The 16,548-nt window shown below is 52.0% G+C and overlaps 1 protein-coding gene across 2 annotated transcripts in view; it reads right to left on the minus strand.

The window, feature by feature from the left end:
• Positions 1-1,349: 1,349 nt before the first annotated feature.
• The window catches only part of zswim7 (zinc finger, SWIM-type containing 7), a 75,713-nt gene continuing 60,514 nt past the window's right edge, over positions 1,350-16,548 (minus strand). For both annotated transcript variants that reach the window (XM_072470033.1, XM_072470034.1), the window contains exons 4-6: positions 14,619-14,721; positions 7,585-7,689; positions 1,350-3,222 (exon numbers count right to left, since the gene is read on the minus strand). In XM_072470033.1, the coding sequence (XP_072326134.1) occupies positions 3,097-3,222; positions 7,585-7,689; positions 14,619-14,721 (334 nt within the window). In that variant the 3' untranslated portion in view covers positions 1,350-3,096. The remainder of the gene's footprint in view (positions 3,223-7,584; positions 7,690-14,618; positions 14,722-16,548) is intronic.

The raw sequence follows: 16,548 nt of genomic DNA on the forward strand, positions 1-16,548 counted from the left end.
TTCCTTCACAATAAGCCAGTCTGTTTGCAACTTTTGTGTCACGTGATTCCAAGATTAGCCTCCAACCTCATGTTTGCGCCGCCACTAAGATCTCCGACCTCCCCCTCCGAAACGGTTAGGTCGGCACGGTAGCACAGTGGTTAGCACTGCTGCCTCACAGCGCCAGGGTCCCAGGTTCAATTCTGGCTTTGGGCGTCTGTGCGGAGTCTGCACGTTCTCCCCGTGTCTGCATGGGTTTCCTCCGGGTATCCGGTTTCCTCCCAGAGTCCAGAGATGTGCAGGTTAGGTGGATTGGCCATGCTAAATTCTCCTTAGTGTTCAAGGATGTGTAACCCACTGAACGCACAGAACCGGTCATCCCGAAGTTAAGTAAAGGTCACCTTAGTTATTAGGTTTAGTTTAGTGCGTAGCCGCGTGAATCATTGCATATAAAACAAGTGTGTTTGAAGAGCTCTGATTCAGCAGGCACCTTTATCCACGGTGATTTGGGCGATATACTCCCAGCTGTAACTCACTTGTACACCACACACTCCAACATGAGAAATTGAAAGTTGAAATGAAATGAAATGAAAAGAATCGCTTATTGTCACAAGTAGGCTTCAAATGAAGTTACTGTGAAAAGCCCCTAGTCGCCACAATCCGGCGCCTGTTCGGGGAGGCTGGTATGGGAATTGAATTGTGCTGCTGGCCTGCCCTGGTCTGCTTTCAAAGCCAGCGATTTAGCCCAGTGTGCTAAACCAGCCCCTAGTTGGGGTGCTCGAAGGATGGGTTTCATGAACTGGGGACTTTGCGGACATTGTACCTCACCATGGAGGCACGACACCACAAATGCTGCCGTATGATCATCCTAACTCATAGTCAGAGATGTTGAAGCATGGAAACAGGCCCTTCAGCCCAGCTTGCCCATGCCGCCCAGTTTCTATCACTAAGTGCCAAGATTAAACCCTGGTGTACCTGAACTTAGCTGACAGGTGCCAGGCTATTTTACTTATACAATGTCACATTGAATGGATTGGGAAAGCAGAATGTTCCAGAATCCTCTTATCTCGGTGAAAAGTTTGTAGACTCGCAGTCAGGACACAAGGAGACAGAGTTCTGATCGCCACCATCCTGAACAGCCCAAGGTCACACAAGGAATGACTGCGGGTAAGTGAAGGGTAAGTTAGTGAAGGGAACAACTTACTGAGCTATACTGACTCCAGAGTATGAAGACAAAATAATGGACAGAAACTGACCCCTGCCACTGACACCATAAAGTTATTGCCGTGCTGCAGACTTCACAAGTTAGTACTTTCTTAGCGACTGTGCTTATTTGTTTAAATAATCCATCAATAAAGCCAACACATATGAATGCTCCTTAACCGTTTTATTTAAATCAAATAATTCAGAACAACACAACAGTCTAGGAATCAAGTACAATGATGTGAGCTGTTCTCTGTTGATAGCTGGAGGCTGCTTCACAGACTGTGCCATGGGGAGTCCCCACTGGAAACAGGACAGGTGCCAGGCTAATTTACTTACCCAATGTTACAATGGGTGATGCGACCTGTACATTTTATCCTGCCCCCATGTCAAACTGTCCACATCATTGTTAAAGCTGGTTAATGTAATGAATGTGCAATCAATTTACCTGTATGACTGATGGCAGCCTGGAACAGCCAATATTATAGGAAGGAGTATCTAACCAGAGCAGTGTGTGTGACTGTGAGACACACTCACCGTCTGCAGGATCGGAAAATCTCACAAGAATTGTGTTTCCCGATTTTTCCCGCCCCTCATTGGCGGCCGCAACATCAACCTGATTTTAATAAATTTGAATAAATGACCCCCTCACTAAATATTCATACCTCGCCGATGTGACATGATGTTGGCCAGACGCAAGACAGTCGAGTGAATCCCTCAGGGGTGCAGGGCTAGGTATAGCTCCTTGGGAGGGGGGGATTAGAGTGATACAGGTTCCCACTGTGCTAACTTGGCAGTGCCAAGCTGTGCCAGGGGGGTGCCAGGGGAAGGGCCTGGTGGGGGATTCAATGCTGCTGGTGGGTGTGGGGTGGGGAGCGAAACACTGTCGCAGATTGATGGGTGGGGGGGGTAAGTCCCTGATCTCCATGAGGGGGGCCGATAGGCTGAAGGGTTGATCAGGGCGTCCTTTAAACAGGACGCCGTAAACCTCGCCCACTTATTTTATTTCTAAGAGGCTCAAGATTTGGCAAGAAAAGTGGTCTGTACAATTGGAGAGTTACAAATGTTATCCTGACACTTTGCCAAATTCTGGTAAGGTTTAGACCAACGTGCTGATTGGTCACATTTGGTTGACACAATCGCTGCTGAGATAGAGGGTTTGGGCAGAGTCACATCCAGGAAGGCGGCAGTTACTACATGAGTGGGCATGCACTGCGGTCTGATGGCTGGATAAGCAATTGAAACATTGAAACCAAAACATTATTACAGTTAATTATAAAATAAACTTGCCAAAATACACACAGAACAATACCATAAGAAATAAAGAAGCTGGCTTTGCATCCGTTTCCCACATCCTGCAGACGTTGCAATATTTGGAAGCAAGATTCCACAAACAGCAAATGATTAAATGAGCAGAGAATCCGATTGGGTATTGTTCTGAGTGGACATTTCTGTGCAAGAGAATTCGCCGGCTTTTTCAAATTGTGCTGGAACATTTTCCACTGGCCTTGGTGAATGCTTCATTTGAAAGATGCCAACTCTCTCAGTGAAATGTCGGCCAAGATTGTGTATGGTTCGGAGTAAAGTAGCCAGGTTTACTTCAATAACGCTCGAACCGAAGAGCTCCGTGTCACACAGAAGGTGGGTTTTTGGATATGACGTGGTTGTTTCTATTCCAGTGAGCTGGAACAATGCTGCCTCCTTCAATTGGATATCTCCATTGCTTGCCCAACAGTAAGGATTTATGTTTTTTCTTTTTAATAGAATAGGGGGTTCACATTGTCCATAGTTTTGTTATCTCTGTACTGCTGCCCCAAGTTTTGTAACTGGGCTCAGTCTGTCAGTTTGTATTATTATATATCATTTTTCATAGATCTCTCAGCAGTTCTCTTTTCTCCACAATAATGATCTTAATTATGCTGTGGCTCCAGGTTCTTTGTCCTTTGCCAGCAGAAGGCTGGTGAGTTGCTTGTCTGTGACGGTCAGCTGGTGGACCACTCCCATGGCTTGGCACAAGTATACAGCAAGGAGATGCTTACACTATAAAGTCAGCAACGCAGAAACAGATTTCAAAGGAAGTTGCTACTCGGATTGTTCAGAACTTGCAATTGCTTTATTCCCTCAGAAGCATAACATGCAATATTAATACAATTAATTAACCTGGGATACCCCCGGGGAAATTTCTTGAGATATATGCAGGTGAGGGCGTTTACTAGACAACAGGTGAGGGAATTTCCGTTGCTCCCGACACAGGGGATACAGGACAGGGTGCTTTCAGGGGTGTGGGTCGGAGAGGGCAAGGTGGCAGAGATTTACCGAGAGATGAGGGAAGAGGGGGAGGAGTCGGTGGGCGAACTAAAAGGAAAGTGGGAAGAAGAACTAGGGGAGGAGATAGAGGAGGGTATGTGGGCTGATGCCCTAAGCAGGGTAAATTCCTCTTCCTCATGCGCCAGGCTTAGCCTGATTCAATTTAAGGTGCTACATAGAGCACACATAACGGGAGCAAGATTGAGCAGGTTCTTTGGAGTGGAGGACAAATGTGGGAGGTGTGGCGGGAGCCCGGCAAACCACGCACATATGTTTTGGGCGTGCCCGGCACTGGAAGGGTATTGGAAGGGAGTGACAGGAGTGATCTCGCAGGTGGTGAAGGCCCGGGTCAAACCAGGCTGGGGGTTAGCTCTATTTGGAGTTGCGGAAGAGCCGGGAGTGCAGGAGGCGAAAGAGGCCGACGTTGTGGCCTTTGCGTCCCTAGTAGCCCGGCGCAGGATCCTACTCATGTGGAAAGAGGCGAAACCCCCCGGACTGGAGGCCTGGGTAAATTATATGGCGGGGTTCATTAAACTGGAGCAGATAAAGTTTGCCCTGAGAGGATCGGCTCAAGGGTTCACCAGGCGGTGGCAGCCATTTCTCGACTACCTAGGGGAACGTTAGAGGGAAGACAGATGACCAGCAGCAGCAACCCAGGGGGAAGGGGAGGGGGGGGGGGGGGGGGAAGGGGGGGGGGAGGGGGGGAGGGGGGGGTTAGTTTAGTTTAGGTCAAAGATAAAGGGGTTTTGTTACTTGTGTATTGTTAAAAATTTCTGTATTGTTATTGTTGCGTTTGCTTTGTAAGAGGGGAAAAATTGTTGTTTGGGAAAAAAATTTCAATAAAACATTTTTTTTTTTTAAAATTAACCTGGGATACTGGTGTTCAAAATATAGAACAAGTTACAGATCAGGGAATTATTGGGCAATTAACCTAACATGGGGAATAGAGATACTTGGGAGCATTTTTGACATTATTTAGTAAAAGGGTGGCACAGTAGCCCAGTGGTTAGAACTGTGGCTTCACAGCACCAGGCTCCCAGGTTCGATTCCGGCTTGGGTCGCTGTCTGTGCGGAGTCTGCACATCCTCCCCGTGTCTGCGTGGGATTCCTCCGGGTGCTCCGGTTTCCTCCCACAGTCCTGAAAGACGTGCTGTTAGGTGAATTGGACATTCGGAATTCTCCCTCTGTGTACCCGAACAGGCGACGGAATGTGGCGACTAGGGGCTTTTCACAGTAACTTCATTGCAGTGTTAATGTCAGCCTACTTGCGACACTAAGATTATTATATATCAATTATTAGTAAAGTAAGTCGCCATAGTCCCAGATGACCATAGGCTACTTTCCCCTTTGAGGGGGGTGCTGACTGGTGGTGGTTTAAGCTGAGGGTCACCACACCTCAGGCGAGGGGTTGAGAAGGCAGGGCCTTCATGAATAACCTCAGCCAGTACGGGGACTGAACACACGCTGCTGGCCTCGCTCTGCATCACCCCCCAGCCCGGTACGGGGACTGAACCCACGCTGCTGCCTCGCTCTGCATCACCACCCAGCCCGGTACGGGGACTGAACCCACGCTGCTGCCTCGCTCTGCCTCACTAACCAGCCCCCCAGCCCGGTATGGGGACTGAACCCACGCTGCTGCCTCGCTCTGCATCACCACCCAGCCCGGTACGGGGACTGAACCCACGCTGCTGCCTCGCTCTGCATCACCCCCCAGCCCGGTACGGGGACTGAACCCACGCTGCTGCCTCGCTCTGCATCACCACCCAGCCCCCCAGCCCGGTACGGGGACTGAACCCACGCTGCTGCCTCGCTCTGCATCACTAACCAGCCCCCCAGCCCGGTACGGGGACTGAACCCACGCTGCTGCCTCGCTCTGCATCACCCCCCAGCCCGGTACGGGGATTGAACCCACGCTGCTGCCTCGCTCTGCATCACCCCCCAGCCCCCCAGCCCGGTACGGGGACTGAACCCACGCTGCTGCCTCGCTCTGCATCACCCCCCAGCCCGGTACGGGGACTGAACCCACGCTGCTGCCTCGCTCTGCATCACCACCCAGCCCCCCAGCCCGGTACGGGGACTGAACCCACGCTGCTGCCTCGCTCTGCATCACTAACCAGCCCCCCAGCCCGGTACGGGGACTGAACCCACGCTGCTGCCTCGCTCTGCATCACCCCCCAGCCCCCCAGCCCGGTACGGGGATTGAACCCACGCTGCTGCCTCGCTCTGCATCACCACCCAGCCCGGTACGGGGACTGAACCCACGCTGCTGCCTCGCTCTGCCTCACTAACCAGCCCCCCAGCCCGGTATGGGGACTGAACCCACGCTGCTGCCTCGCTCTGCATCACCCCCCAGCCCGGTACGGGGATTGAACCCACGCTGCTGCCTCGCTCTGCATCACCCCCCAGCCCGGTACGGGGACTGAACCCACGCTGCTGCCTCGCTCTGCATCACCCCCCAGCCCGGTACGGGGACTGAACCCACGCTGCTGCCTCGCTCTGCATCACCCCCCAGCCCGGTACGGGGATTGAACCCACACTGCTGCCTCGCTCTGCATCACCCCCCAGCCCGGTATGGGGACTGAACCCACGCTGCTGCCTCGCTCTGCATCACCCCCCAGCCCGGTACGGGGACTGAACCCACACTGCTGCCTCGCTCTGCATCACCCCCCAGCCCAGTACGGGGACTGAACCCACGCTGCTGCCTCGCTCTGCATCACTAACCAGCCCCCCAGCCCGGTACGGGGATTGAACCCACGCTGCTGCCTCGCTCTGCATCACCCCCCAGCCCGGTACGGGGACTGAACCCACGCTGCTGCCTCGCTCTGCATCACCTCCCAGCCCGGTACGGGGACTGAACCCACGCTGCTGCCTCGCTCTGCATCACCCCCCAGCCCCCCAGCCCGGTACGGGGACTGAACCCACGCTGCTGCCTCGCTCTGCATCACCCCCCAGCCCCCCAGCCCGGTACGGGGACTGAAACAACGCTGCTGCCTCGCTCTGCATCACTAACCAGCCCCCCAGCCCGGTACGGGGACTGAACCCACGCTGCTGCCTCGCTCTGCATCACCCCCCAGCCCCCCAGCCCGGTACGGGGACTGAACCCACGCTGCTGCCTCGCTCTGCATCACCCCCCAGCCCGGTACGGGGACTGAACCCACGCTGCTGCCTCGCTCTGCATCACCCCCCAGCCCCCAGCCCGGTACGGGGACTGAACCCACGCTGTTGCCTCGCTCTGCATCACCCCCCAGCCCGGTACGGGGACTGAACCCACGCTGCTGCCTCGCTCTGCATCACCCCCCAGCCCGGTACGGGGACTGAACCCACGCTGCTGCCTCGTTCTGCATCACCCCCCAGCCCGGTACGGGGACTGAACCCACGCTGCTGCCTCGTTCTGCATCACCCCCCAGCCCGGTACGGGGACTGAACCCACGCTGCTGCCTCGTTCTGCATCACCCCCCAGCCCCCCAGCCCGGTACGGGGATTGAACCCATGCTGCAGCCTCGCTCTGCATCACCCCCCAGCCCGGTACGGTGATTGAACCCATGCTGCTGCCTCGCTCTGCATCACCCCCCAGCCCGGTACGGGGATTGAACCCACACTGCTGCCTCGCTCTGCATCACCCCCCAGCCCGGTACGGGGACTGAACCCACGCTGCTGCCTCGCTCTGCATCACCACCCAGCCCGGTACGGGGACTGAAACAACGCTGCTGCCTCGCTCTGCATCACCCCCCAGCCCCCCAGCCCGGTACGGGGACTGAACCCACGCTGCTGCCTCGCTCTGCATCACCCCCCAGCCCGGTACGGGGACTGAACCCACGCCGCTGCCTCGCTCTGCATCACTAACCAGCTGTGCTAAACTGGCCCCCAATTAATATGAAGATGTCTGTTGACTATCGATCTGTTGCAGTAAAGGGTTGTGATACAGGATCTCACACCTGGAGCATGACTTGAGAGTTATTACAAGGGATGAGGTGTAGCAGACACCAGTGCACTTGGGTCTACATTGCAGAATGGAGCTGCCAGAGGAACACAACGGACTAAGGAACAAAGTAGAAGAGAAAGTGCCTGTCCTGTTAGTTAATTCTAAGTTCTTACCAATATGTTGTCATTCCTTCGGAGAACCGAGTACAGGAAGGCTGGACATGAGCAATAAAGGCAGGAACTCAGGCAATGATACACCTGACCAGAACTTCCTTCAACCTACAGATCAAAACTAATTATTCATTCAAATCAGAACAAAGTCAGAGCAGAAAATGTATAATCCAAATCACAAACTGGAATTGTTTGGGGAGGATCGAGGGTAATCCAGGTCAGAATTATCAGAAACAGCACGATTTGCTGTTCTAACCTCGGCTGTGATCAAACTTTGTTTTTTGTGCAGACATACACCTAATCAGCCCCCACAACCCAGCACAACAACATCTCTCTGGCCAGGCAGCTGGCACAATTACCCCTCCAATTACACACGACAATAAATCAGTAGATAGTGAAACACTCATTCAGTAACAGGCTCCACCCCCAAACAAACTACAATGTGAAACTCAAACTAATAATAGCAAACAGGAAAAGGAAATTAAGAGTGGATATAATCTCGGTGTTGGTGGCCTAAACATACTGGAAAGGCTATCTTGGAAGTCACATAGTGGGGACATACAGGCTGTACATTTAAAAACCCAATCAACACAAAGTAACTCATCGACCCATTTGTTTTGTACACAATACTGTCTTTTACAAAGGCGGAGTCGCTAATGGAGAAAACGGATTTACACAGAACACTTCCTGTAAAACCACTTCTATTTCCAACAAACTGCTTTTGCAATATTGGTTTTACTGTCCATGCACAATGTCCCTTCGATAAATATAAACGATTGTGCAGTGTGTCAGGATGGCCACATTTCACAATCACCGCACTGAGCCTGGCCTCGTGTACTGATCAAACACTCCCAGGACAGGTACCTAATCCCGACCGATTCAGGCCCTGACAATGGGCTAGGATCGGGGCCGCGTCATCTACACGCACCAGGCCTTGTCGCCCGCGTAAAAGCGGTGCCGCATAGATGACGCGGCTGGCGCCGCATAACGGGCGTCATCCGCGCATGCGCGGTTGCCGTCCTCTCTAAGTCCGCCCGCAAGAAGATGTCTGATGGATCTTGCGGGGCCGCGGAAGGAAGGAGGTCCTCCTTCAGAGAGGACGGCCCGCGATCGGTGGGCACCGATCGCGGGCCACCCCACATTCCAGGTAAAGCCCGGTGCAGGATCCCCCCTCGCCCCCCCACAGGCCGCCCCCCCCCAGCATTCCTGCGCTGTTCCCGACGGCAGCGACCAGGTGTGGACGGCGCCAGGGGGAACCCGCCGTTTTGGCCTGGCCGCTCGGCCCATCCGGGCCTCAGAATAGCGGGGGTGCCGGAGAACCCCCATTTTCGGTGTCTCCGGAGATTCTCCGGCCTGCGGCCCGCGAAACTCGACCGGGCCGTTCCCGCCGCTTGGGAGAATCGTGGGAGGGCGTCGGACCGGCGTCCCGGGAAATTTTGGCGGCCCAGGCGATTCTCCCAACCGGCGCGGGAGTGGAGAATCGCGCCCAAGATTTTACCATTCAGCCAGAATCACAGAGCAGAAAGGCTCTTCGGCCCATCGAATCTGCACCGACACAGAATCGACACCTGACCTGTCTACCTAATCCCACTGGCCAGCACTTGGCCCATAACCTTGAATGTTCAGACGTGCCAAGTGCTCATCCAGGTACTTTTTCAAGGATGTGAGGCAACCCGCCTCTCCCACCCTCCCAGGCAGCGCGTTCCAGACCCGCCTCTCCCACCCTCCCAGGCAGCGCGTTCCAGACCGTCACCACCCTCTGGGTAAAAACATTTTTCCTCAAATCCCCCCTGAACCTCCTGCCCCTCACTTTGAACTTGTGTCCCCCTCGTAACTGACCCCTCAACTGAGGGGAACAGCTGCTCCCTATCCACCCTGTCCATGCTCCTCATAATCTTGTCCACCTCGATCAGGTCACCCCTCAGTCTTCTCTGCTCCAGAGAAAACAACCCAAGCCTATCCAACCTCTCTTCATAACTGAAATGTTCCACCCCAGCAACATCCTGGTGAATCTCCTCTGCACCCCCTCCAGTGCAATCACATCCTTCCTATAATGTGGCCACCAGAATTGCACACAGTACTCCAGCTGTGGCCTCACCAATGTTCTATTCAACTCCATCATGACCTCCCTGCTTTTGTAATCTATGCCTCGATTGATAAAAGCGAGTGTCCCAAATGCCTTTTTCACCTCCCTATCAACCTGCCCTTCTGCCTTCAGAGATCTATGAACAAACACGCCACGGTCTCGTTGTTAGAACATACAGTGCAGAAGGAGGCCATTCAGCCCATCGAGTCTGCACCGACCCACTTAAGCCCTCACTTCCACCCTATCCCCGCAACCCAATAACCCCTCCTAACCTTTTTGGTCACTGAGGGCAATTTAGCATGGCCAATCCACATGACCTGCACATCTTTGGACTGTGGAAGGAAAGCGGAGCACCCAGAGGAAACCCACACAGACACGGGGAGAGCGTGCCGATTCCGCACAGACAGTGACCCAGCGGGGAATCGAACCTGGGACCCTGGCGCTGTGAAGCCACAGTGCTATCCACTTGTGCTACCGTGACGCCCCAAGTTCTTCGGAACTTCCCAGTGTCAGACCTTTCGCAGAATACTTCCTTGTCAAATTGCTCCTTCCAAAGTGTATCACCTCACACTTTTCAGGGTTAAATTCAATCTGCTACTTTTCTGCCCAATTGACCATCCCGTCTGTATCTTCCCGTAACCCAAGAAACTCCACCTCACTGTTAACCCCCCGGCCAATCTTTGTGTCAGCCGCAAACTTATTGATCCTACTGATAGTCATCTATGTCATTTATATAAATGACAAACAATAGGGGGCCCAGCACAGATCGCTGTGGTACGCCACTGGACTTTTCTCCTCTCTCTAACTTTGCCCCCCACTCAATTTTATCCAATCCCAGCTTTCCCCCCTCACTCCCAGCTTCCCCCCCTCACTCCCAGCTTCCCCCCCTCACTCCCAGCTTTTCCCCCTCACTCCCAGCTTTTCCCCCTCACTCCCAGCGTTTCCCCCCTCACTCCCAGCTTTCCCCCCTCACTCCCAGCGTTTCCCCCCTCACTCCCAGCTTTCCCCCCTCACTCCCAGCTTTCCCCCCTCACTCCCAGCTTTTCCCCCTCACTCCCAGCTTTCCCCCCTCACTCCCAGCTTCCCCCCTCACTCCCAGCTTTTCCCCCTCACTCCCAGCTTTCCCCCCTCACTCCCAGCTTTCCCCCCTCACTCCCAAATTCATCCCCATCGCAGGTTTTTCCCATCCCAGCTTTGTCCTTTCTCTCAGTTTTGGCCTACCTTGCACCTCACCTCGACAAACTTGCTTCGCTGCTGGCTGCCTGGCTGTGGCCTGTCCAGCCCTGGCCCTGGGGGTCGAGTTGCACCATTGTTCCCCTCGACAAACGCACCTCGCTCGATGACCTTGCCGCTGGCTGCCTGGCTGTGGCCTGCCCTCCTCAGCCCCGGTCAAGATCGAGAAACCTGCTGCTTTTTTCACAAGAACAAAGGAGATCTTTGCCTAAACTGCTGCTCTCTCCTTCCTGCTCACCTCAGCGACTTTGGCTCAGTGTTTTCCCGTTCTAAGAGGACGCAACCAGAGTCTGGTGTGGCTCTGTATTGCCTGATGACCGCGTTTATTAGGCTCTGATTGGTGTCCACACCCTGACCAGCACGGGGCCCTCCCCATTGGTTGGGGCCCTCTGTCAGGGCACAGTGTGTTTCATTGTAAGGCAGCCTCTGAATGGTACAATTCTAAAAGGGGTTCAGCAGGGGAGGGACCGGTGTGTATATGTCCATAAATCATTGAAGGTGGTCGGACTGGTTGAGAAAGAGGTTAATAAAGCATACCGCATTCTAGGGGCAGAGATTGCAAAATAAAGGAAGTGATGTTAAAATGCTGCTTTGGCCTCAACTGCTTTCATCTGACTTTGTCTCTTTTGCCATCCAGGGAACTCTAGTTTTGGATTTCCTTGCTGGGAATATCTCTATTGTACTCGAACCATCTCCCCATTAAAGAGAGTCATTGTTCGGCTACAGTTTATCTGCCAATCTTTGATTCCAATTATCTGGAACAGATTTGTTCTCACTCAGCTGACATTAGCTCTCCTCCAGTCTAGTATTTTTACTTAATGATTTCTCTTTGTCGTTTTCCACAGGTATCCTAAACCTCATAACACTCCGATCACTTTTCCCTAAACGTTTGAACAAACCCAAAACTAGTCTCTGCATATAACTGATGTACCTTATCCCTGGCGGCTGTCAATCTCATCTGTACCCCCTCTCGCCTCGACATCTGTACCCCCTCTCGCCTCGACATCTGTACCCCCTCTCGCCTTGACTTCTGTACCCCCTCTCGCCTTGACATCTGTACCCCCTCTCGCCTTGACATCTGTACCCCCTCTCGCCTTGACATCTGTACCCCCTCTCGCCTCGACATCTGTACCCCCTCTCGCCTTGACATCTGTACCCCCTCTCGCCTTGACATCTGTACCCCCTCTCGCCTTGACATCTGTACCCCCTCTCGCCTCGACATCTGTACCCCCTCTCGCCTTGACATCTGTACCCCCTCTCGCCTTGACATCTGTACCCCCTCTCGCCTTGACATCTGTACCCCCTCTCGCCTCGACATCTGTACCCCCTCTCGCCTTGACATCTGTACCCCCACTCGCCTTGACATCTGTAACCCCTCTCGCCTTGACATCTGTACCCCCTCTCGCCTTGACATCTGTACCCCCTCTCGCCTTGACATCTGTACCCCCTCTCGCCTTGACATCTGTACCCCCTCTCGCCTCGACATCTGTACCCCCTCTCGCCTTGACATCTGTACCCCCTCTCGCCTTGACATCTGTAACCCCTCTCGCCTTGACATCTGTACCCCCTCTCGCCTTGACATCTCTACCCCCTCTCGCCTTGACATCTGTACCCCCTCTCGCCTTGACATCTGTACCCCCTCTCGCCTTGACATCTGTACCCCCTCTCGCCTTGACATCTGTACCCCCTCTCGCCTTGACATCTGTACCCCCTCTCGCCTTGACATCTGTACCCCCTCTCGCCTTGACATCTCTACCCTCTCGCCTCGACATCTGTACCCCCTCTCGCCTCGACATCTGTACTCCCTCTCGCCTCGACATCTGTACCCCCTCTAGCCTTGACATCAATCCGAAATTGTGATGCTCAGAACTGGGTGCAATAGTCCAGCTGGTGTCGAACAATGTTTCAGAATGGCTTAGCAGAACAAAGGAAGGGGAAAAAACAAGAGGATTTCACTCAATCCTTGAGCACACCGGGAAAGTTAGGGAGCCACTGTATTCTGGTCTGGGGAAGGGGGTAACAACAGTTGACACGAACACGATTTAAAGATTAAAAAGGCACTAACTGTCACGTAGCTGTCTGTGAATTTTAAGCAGATGTGGCCTGTCCTGTCCTACACTGTGGAATGAGGTCAGTAATAGGCTCTGGCCTTAGCCTGTGATCATCTTAGACTTAACACAACTCTTTAAAAGAGGGAGCGCCGACTCAATGGGCCAAATGGCCTCTTTCTGTACTGTAAATCCCTGGACAACTCGGAAACAATCAACCTGTTCGGTGATGCTGCACAGGAATCATCTTACTCAAATACTGCTGATCCGATGGGGAGATGTTACAGGGCAGTGAAAAAAAGTCTTGTTCCAATGACTCCATCACAAACACAAAATTGGGAAACAGAGGTGAGAGTCATGTGGAGTTACTTTCATTCAAGTGACATTGCTGTGAAGGTGTGGGCACAGAGTCAGGATCTAGAGCAGATGCCACTGGTGTGAGGGTGTAGGCACAGAGTCAGGATCTAGAGCGAAGCTGTCCTCTATCCACCATCATTGCAATATAATTGTAAATTTGTCTTTTGTAAACTGGTTTCCCGTTCCCCACCTGGGTTTGGATCCAGTCAGAGGGAAGGCCACATCGAACTATTGGCAGCTCCCAGTTCATCAAAAATAAATTTAGAGTACCCAATTATTGTTTCCAATTAAAGGGCAATTTAGCGTGGCCAATCCACCCACCCTGCACATCTTTGGGTTGTGGGGGTGAGACCCACGCAAACACGGGGAGAATGCACAAACTCCACACGGACAGTGACCCGGGGCCGGGATCAAACCCGGGTCCTCAGCGCCGTGAGGCAGCAGCGTTAACCACTGCGCCACCGTGCTGCCTGGCCAACTCCCAGTTATGAGTCCACAGATGAAGAACGCATTTTAAAAGCCATGAACTGAATGATCTCCTGTTGAGATGACAGAACCATCACATGGATGAAATTAGGGTGGTCTGAGGGACAGGAACAGTAATGTAGGTGAAACTTGTATTTGCTTATAACTCATGACATTCGCTTATAGCCCATGATATTCCCTTATAGCCCATGATATTCGCTTATAGCCCATGATATTCGCTTATAGCCCATGATATTCGCTTATAGCCCATGATATTCGCTTATAGCCCATGATATTCGCTTATAGCCCATGATATTCGCTTATAGCCCATGATATTCGCTTATAGCCCATGATATTCGCTTATAGCCCATGATATTCGCTTATAACCCATGATATTCGCTTACCCTGACATGTTTCAAAGGGCAATGCTTCTTTTAGCACAAAGGGAAAAAACATCCTCACTCAAAAGTTTTGTTCAATATTTTTAAAACAACATAGTCATTTTCTTGTAGTGTCACACACAGCGCAGAAACGTTAGCAGGGTCAGCAGGAGGGTGTAATTACATGACAGGTTTACAAGGGAGCTGACACAGGAAAAAGAGGACAGCAAGTGGAGCAGGTGCAAGAGTCTGAATGTATCTATCAGCAGTCACAGGTATAGTGGAAAACAGGTCTAAAGAAAACATCTCATTGACTGACACAGGGTTTGTCTTCCTCCCACAGGGTGTTAAATAACGTAAATTGGGATCTTCCTGATGTGTGGTATTGGGCCAAGGGAACTAGGATAACCATACTCACAAAAAATTATTTAAAATTATTCAATTTGGAGCCATTTAAAAACACTATACCTGGTAGAGAGATCTTCCACTGTGAGAGTTGACAAGTGTTACAGCACGTCGATCCACCAGCTCCAAGGCTTGCAGGGCAGCTGGGCCAAAGACAAACTTTAATCTGGACAAGAAACAACATTTAAGTCAAGTTGGAGCCTTTGTATCACTGACAGCAGCCGACAATAACCCAGAACATTCAGCCTCTCCGAGCTGAAACATTCAACACTTCCCTCCCTGGGAAAAAGTGTTGTCCATTCTTAAGGAAATCTGTTCTTAAAACAACTGTGTTAAAATGGGGCACAATAACCTCACTAATAAGTGTTGAGGAAAGTCACATGGACAGCAGGCATAATCCTGCACATTGTACCTGTGTGAAGTATGCAGGTGAAGCAGGTTCCGAGTCGCAGCATTGACTACAGGTGACCCCCCACCTTCAGCATTGACTACAGGTGACCCCCTACCTTCAGCATTGACTACAGGTGACCCCCTACCTTCAGCATTGACTACAGGTGACCCCCCACCTTCAGCATTGACTACAGGTGACCCCCTACCTTCAGCATTGACTACAGGTGACCCCCTACCTTCAGCATTGACTACAGGTGACCCCCCACCTTCAGCATTGACTACAGGTGACCCCCTACCTTCAGCATTGACTACAGGTGACCCCCCACCTTCAGCATTGACTACAGGTGACCCCCCACCTTCAGCATTGACTACAGGTGACCCCCTATCTTCAGCATTGACTACAGGTGACCCCCTACCTTCAGCATTGACTACAGGTGACCCCCTACCTTCAGCATTGACTACAGGTGACCCCCCACCTTCAGCATTGACTACAGGTGACCCCCTACCTTCAGCATTGACTACAGGTGACCCCCTACCTTCAGCATTGACTACAGGTGACCCCCCACCTTCAGCATTGACTACAGGTGACCCCCTACCTTCAGCATTGACTACAGGTGACTACCTTCTCACCTTCACAACAGTTTTGAAAAATTAACAAACTCCTATATTTTCCTGTGATCTTTTTCAAATCACGAAAAATAGCTTTGGTAAAGCTGTTCTCATTATTTGTAATATGCAAAGATGAACCTTTCCTCCACACTCTCCCCACGCTATTTACTATTTTCGGTTTATCAAAACCCATCCAACTTTTTTTCTAAAGTTGGATTAATTGTCCCTCTCTACACAAGGCACAAAATGAGGCAACTTTGACCCATCATGTTAGTGCCAGCTGGAAGAGTTATCCAGCCTTAACCCAACTTCCAGTTCTCGGTCTGTGGTGCTGGAAGTTACAGCACTCGTGCATATCCAAGTCATGTTTAAATGTCCCTGCTTTTAGCAATTATTATCTTCGTGAGGAAAAGGTCCAATTCCACCTTCTTTATTCATTCCACACTCTGCTTACTGTTTCCGCAATTTAAAATTAGAATCGCTTGTCACAATAGGCTTCAAATTAAGTTACTGTGAAAAGCCCCTAGTCGCCACATTCCGGCGCCTGTTCGGGGAGGCTGGTCTGGGAATTGCCTGAAAAGTGGCAAATGAAATTCAATCCAGAAAGGTGTGAGGTAATACATTTGGGGAATGCAAACAAAACTTGGGAATATTCAATAAACGGGAAGGTATTAAGAGGGTAGAGGGAATGAGGCAAGTTGGGCGTGCATGTTCACAGGTCCCGTAAGGTGGCAAGACGGGTGGGTAAGGTGGCAGAGAAAGCACATGGAATGCTTTCCTTTATTGGGCGAGTTATTGAAAACAAAAGCAGGGATGTAATGATGGAACTGGATAAAACACTGGTCAGGCCATAGCTGGAGTTGTGTGCACAGATCCGGTCACATTACGGGAAAGATGTAATTGTTCTGGACAGTACAGGGGTGATTTAGAAGAATCTTGCCAGGCTTTCAAAATCACAGGCAAGATTGGATAGGCTGGGGTGACCTAATTGAGG

The sequence above is a fragment of the Scyliorhinus torazame genome, chromosome 12 (assembly GCF_047496885.1).
Source record: "Scyliorhinus torazame isolate Kashiwa2021f chromosome 12, sScyTor2.1, whole genome shotgun sequence".
NCBI classification, from domain to species: domain Eukaryota; kingdom Metazoa; phylum Chordata; class Chondrichthyes; order Carcharhiniformes; family Scyliorhinidae; genus Scyliorhinus; species Scyliorhinus torazame.